The sequence below is a fragment of the Morone saxatilis genome, unplaced genomic scaffold (assembly GCF_004916995.1).
Source record: "Morone saxatilis isolate NCDOM2014 unplaced genomic scaffold, NCSU_SB_2.0 Contig11, whole genome shotgun sequence".
Classification (NCBI taxonomy): domain Eukaryota; kingdom Metazoa; phylum Chordata; class Actinopteri; family Moronidae; genus Morone; species Morone saxatilis.
The window spans coordinates 8264956-8270642 of record NW_023339663.1 but is presented as its reverse complement, the minus strand read 5'-3'; the positions used below and the strand labels follow the sequence as shown (position 1 = coordinate 8270642).

Genomic DNA, 5687 nt, shown 5'->3' with positions numbered 1-5687 from the left:
ATTAATTGAGCAGCCTTAGTCTTGGTGACCATAATCCCTGCTACTTTTGGTTATTGAAGATGATGATAAAACTTTTAGTTACAAGAAACTGCAGGATCTTTTTTTATACTTGGGAAAAGTAAGTGAAACCACCTCTTTGAAATTCATTAAGTCGGCAACTCCCGAGCATTTTCATCCCATGAAGTCTGGTGCCAGACAAGCCTCTTGTTGGCTGAATAATTAGGTCAAATGTGTGTGTTCTTGCAGTTGTGGTTTGGAGTTGTGTGTGGAGAAAGGACCTCTATGAACCCTTCCCTCCCCTATTTTATAACATTCCTGAAAACGTTGTGGTTCTCTCTACAACATCACAAATTACTGAATTTTAAGCCGAGCCACGAGATCATACACTCAAGAGTTTCCCAGGTTTACGTTAGTGCAACTATACCGATTGCATTATTGCAAATAGACAATTTTCTACATCAATATATTATCTGCATGTCCCACACAAGTTTTTCTGACATTTACAGTTTTTATTTCAAAATGGTGTGAACACTAGATGGGATTTCACCTCGAAAGAACCATGTTGCCACACTGAGTGGATGTGATATCACTTAGCTAAGGCACACATTAAATGTGTTACACTATCCTGGAGTAGTTTACAGCCTAGGCCAGCCTCATTTAATACCAAAACAGCTTCCTTATGCACAGACACTGCTAAACCTAAATGGGTGTGTTATAGCCACAGTATTTCTTCTTTGTCTTGTTAAAAAAGGGGGCGGGCTACAACTGGAAATGAACACAGACTTTAGATCAGCTTCAAATAAGGCCCTGAGCAGAGCTCCCACATACAGACAAAGAGCTGGCTCAGAAGAGGGGGGGGGGGGGGATCTGGGTTGGAGAAGTTGGATGAGTGCACGTGAATTCTTGCCATTCTTGATCCTGGGCCACCACGAGGGTCGGCCTTAAGGTTCACACAGGCAGAAACGGCTCGCTTTCTCAAAACAAAGGAAAGGCCGCAGAGAAACGCAGGTACTCCTGGCAAGCTTCACAAAGCATACTTAAAGCAAAGCGGGATTAATAAAAGCCTGAATCATGAGGAGGAATGTGGGAAGAAAGGGTGAAACAAATGTCTCGTGCCTACACCATGTATGACTGTAGATACCTCATTACTGAAACTACGCCAGACACCGAGGTTCACTGGCAAAGAGCGCTTCTTTATTTAGACACGACGTTATTCAAATAACATGCACTCAGCCACCCAGCTGCTCCGACTCACCAAGCCTGCTACAAGTAGACGATGGTTGTGAAAGCAGATTTGCCCCCAGTGATTCTGCCCTCATGTCCGGCCAACACCTCCACACTCGCTAGTGCTGTATGAGGGTCACGGGTTCATTTTCAAACGAGCCTCATTTGGTCTGAGACACCAGACGCGCACTCAATTAGATGAATAGTTGCCGTGAAAAAGAGGCAGGTTGAGGTATCAGTGTTCTCCCTCCCCCCCACCACACAACTATTGTTATCAGAGCAGAGACAGACAGACCAAACACAGCGACACTGTTTGGAGAGGAGAGCAGGGTCAAAGCCTATTAAAGTCAATCTGACAACATGACTGCAGCATTTGTATCCTTGACAAAAACTCAGCAGCAGTAGTCTGCTGCAGCACTACAGCAGACAATAGCCAAACACAAGAGAGCTGACCCCAGTCAAGCAGCTTTTCAATACCCACTTGCTTGCATGTTTCCCATCAGGAAGAAACTGCTTATATAGAGGGAAAAAAGCCCACATGGCAAACCCTGCTGTAAGGGAGGAGTGCAGAAACACTGGGTGGGAGGCTACAGTGACTGATCTGTGTGAGAAACTCTCACTTCTTCCCATCAACTATGAGCCATTGCTTTCCTCTTCATATTGCAGAGAGACCTATTGTCTCCACCTAAGATATGACTCATGTGAGAATACAGAACTACTAAAGTATAGAAACAGTGGTGAGCTGGTAATCAGCAGTTCTGTTAAACAAGTGTGTGTCAGGTAGTGTCTCAGAGTGGTGTGTGCTGGGACAGGATCTTGGCTGTGTAAGGGATATGAATGAGCCATGCCAGCCAGAGGGATCACATCACGTGAGCCGGCTTTAGACCCTGCGATGACTAATCTGAGACACGTGTAAGCATCTGACTGCCTCGGTGCTCTAAGGAGATCCAGCAGCTATAGAGAAGAGAGCGAGCGAAAGACTTCCCAACCTAGATTTCCACGCGTAACCCCACCATATGGCCTTTAACTGGACTGTCCTCATCCCTTTATAAGGTGACAGAAACACCCTTCCACCTGGCTACAATTAGACAGGGTGATCCATACTCTCCTCATACTAAAAGATAAAAGCAACCTACTTTATTGGTACCATTACACTGCTTAACAAAACAAAACACAAGTTTATAGAGAGCATTAAAATGTGTACAGTCAACATCTGGCTTTTGATGCCTAATTTTACATGATGCTGGCATCTGAGGAGAAACACAGAAAATACTGCAACAGGAAGAAAACAGCTTTCTCTGCCATCCAATTTCCTTGATTATACAATTCATTGGCATGAAAATGGAGTAATGACCTCCTGCAAATGGAGCCGAGAGAAAACGTGTGCATATAAATAAATACTTACATATTTTAATGCAGCATGTCCATAACGGATCTACTGCAGCCTCAAGCCTTCAACATTATAATTAGAAGCTGATAAAAGCTCGTGGCTGAACTGCGCCTGCTACATTCAATTAGTTGCTGTTTTCTTCCACCTGGGACTGTGGATTGTTTTCATCTTTGTTAAGCCACATTATCGTGAACCCACTCGTTTGTATATTTAGACTTGGAGCTGAGCCCATTTTCACTTCTAATTGTATACAAAAAAAAAAGTTCTCAGGGTTGTGTTTTCCACAGCCTCACTTCGGTTGACACGGGAAACTGAGGCACTACCTCAAGGAACCACATCCCGTCTTGTTTACTTCCTGCTGAGAAACTGCGTAACCCTTGGGAGAACCACATTACTGGGCAATAACGGAAACATCACGTGTCACAGCAACAAAGCACTCATCTTTGGGCAGACACTGCGCAAACATCTTTATCACTGCTCTTCTGAAAAGTCTACAAAAACGTCACAAAAACACAAGACTGTCTGGAAAAGCTACTTGGAGACTGGTCCTACCTTGTGAGAGTAGTGGGGGTCCATGATGCGGGCCAGCCCAAAGTCCCCGATCTTCAGTACCAGGTCCTCTGTGTTGACAAACAGGTTGGCAGGCTTGAGGTCACGGTGCAGCACATTGGCAGAGTGGATGTACTTGAGGCCCCTGAGGAGCTGGTACATGAAGAGCCGAGCATGACCCTCAGAGAGAAGGCCCCTCTCCAGCAGCTGACACAGGTCCGTCTCCATGTACTCCTGCACAATGTAGACCGAGTTGACCTCCGTCAGGGACACCACGTCCTCAGTCAGCCTGCGACCATTTGGGCCCAACGTTTCAAACACCTGGTGACGTAAAAAAATAAGGGGTCAGTTTTACAAATTGCACATAAACTTGTTTTCTTTCAACCTCGGGAAATAAGATAAGTACCCTTCGCTTCTTTGGGCACGGTGAAACCCACCTTGACAATGTTGTCGTGGTCGAGGCGCCTGATGATCTTGATTTCCCGCAGGGCGTGCTTCACACTCTGGGGGTCTGTCAAGATAATTTTCTTCACAGCTACACGCTTGTCGCAGTCGGTGTCTACTGCGGAGAACACGAGGCCGTTCCCTCCGTAACCCAGAGGCTTCAGGTCCATGTAGCGAGAGCCCAGGTCGAAGCCGTGGATGTTCATCAGGGACTCAAACTTCTCCGCCATGACGACTGTTTTCGGCTTTTACGTCAACTTCCGCTGTCTCTAACGTTTGGTCTCTCTGGCCTTTCTCAAATCTAACTTCAACACCAACAGAGGAATTTATTTGGCAACCCCCCCCTCACTGTTTCAGAGGCTGCGCTAACGGACCCCTGTACAGACGACTACCCAGTCCCCCACCCCCCTGTCGAGCCGTCACTGTCAAATGTGGGGCACTAATGTGTAGTCAAACTTTCTTTCCATATTGAATAGAGAAAATGTAAACTTTTAAGTCCTCCTCAAATCCTGGATGTGTGGATATCTTTTTTTTTTTTTAATACTTGACAGTCCTTTGTAGACTAGTGTTTATGGACTGTAATGGAATGGGCTGGAATTGGGCCAATTAAAAATCACTGAAACTATGTTAAACTATAAAAATGTAGTTGCATCCTTACAGTGCAGATACATTCAGTGTATGACTGGTCCTGAGCAGCTTCATATGAAATGTGCCTAAATGCACAGGTTTTTTTTCTTTTTCTGGTTTTATATATAGATATATATATATATAGAAGTTTTTATCCGTCTGTGTGATTTTCCTGGCAAGTCATCTGATCTGTAAAACTGAAATGAGTCTGGCCTTTTTTTAAGTCTTCAAAGTAATGTTTCACCCTCAATGATCAGGTGGCTCAAGCTCGCCACAGTCGCAATCAAAACTATCCTCCATTTTACTATATAACCTGAAAGACAAGAGAAAACAGAACAAAAAAACAAACATTATAGTTGCAGAAAAACAAGAGCCTACAGTCCATTGTTCACATAAATTACTTAACATGTTCCACGAAAGCGTAGTCACACCTAACCTTTATCTAGATGGTGGTTATTTTGGGGGATTTCACTTCACAAAGGAACAGAAAAACAACAAATGGTCTGATTCACCGGCTTCTGTTGAAACGTGGTGTCAATGGAAACTAACCCTCCCCCGCCCGGTTTAAGCGCTCGCTAGTCCGGTTTCTGGGTATCGATAAAATTGTGTTTCAACCCCACATGTGCTACGCCAAGACAGCATTCCCGAGTGTGTTTAATACCACACATTTGAGGTTAGAAAACAGCCTTTAATCTGTATATTTCACGTGTTCATACCGCCTTTTTTACGGCCTTCAGCGAGTGTCTGGTGGAGGAGGAAAAAAAAAAAAAAGCCACGGATGGAAGCACAACGGCAGCCTGACAACCTACTGACAGACCTCCGTCGACTTGGTTTTAATACAAAAACACATAACCACACGCCGGCAACACATGAAACCACATAATCAGACGAAAGATCCCGAAACACACTGCCTGTTTGGTAAATATCAAACACAAGGTTGGAGAGAAACCCGCCGATAGCGCGAACAAAGGAGTCGTTGTTGGCGGAGGCTTCTTGACTACGTGGTACAGCTTCCCCCGTTGCGCTAGAGGAGCACAAAGCCGCTACAGCAACCCCCCCAAAAAAACGATCACAAATCCAGTAAAAATGACATTTACTGGCGACGCTGACGACATATTAGGGTTACTCACAGGCCTTGTTCGTTGCATTGGTTTCGTTATATCTCTAATCAAACCCTAGACGAGGTTTGACTGCGCTCCGCTGCTGCTTTCTGCGGATGCGTTGCAATCGCCATTTAGGCTGGGCAGAGCTATGAAAGGCAACGCTGACGTAACGACGCTGCCTTTACTGACTGTCGGAAATGTCCCAACATCCAGAGACTGGTATTATTATTGTTGTTAGAATAGAATATAATAGAATGCCTTTATTGTCACTAAACATATGTACAATGAGATTAAAAGCCAACTCCAATAGCAGTGCAAAAAAAAAAAAAACAGTGTAAGAAATATAAAAA

At 44.6% G+C, this 5687-nt stretch overlaps 1 protein-coding gene across 2 annotated transcripts in view; it reads right to left on the bottom strand.

The window, feature by feature from the left end:
- mapk6 (mitogen-activated protein kinase 6) overlaps positions 1–5687 on the bottom strand; it is a 14160-nt gene that overhangs the window by 4868 nt on the left and 3605 nt on the right. The window contains exons 1-3 of one of the 2 annotated variants that reach the window (XM_035682153.1): positions 5365–5508; positions 3601–4547; positions 3167–3484 (exon numbers count right to left, since the gene is read on the bottom strand). In XM_035682153.1, the coding sequence (XP_035538046.1) occupies positions 3167–3484; positions 3601–3837 (555 nt within the window). In that variant the 5' untranslated portion in view covers positions 3838–4547; positions 5365–5508. Of the gene's footprint in view, positions 1–3166; positions 3485–3600; positions 4548–5364; positions 5509–5687 lie in introns of those variants that run through there. The other variant, XM_035682152.1, reaches the window with a different exon arrangement.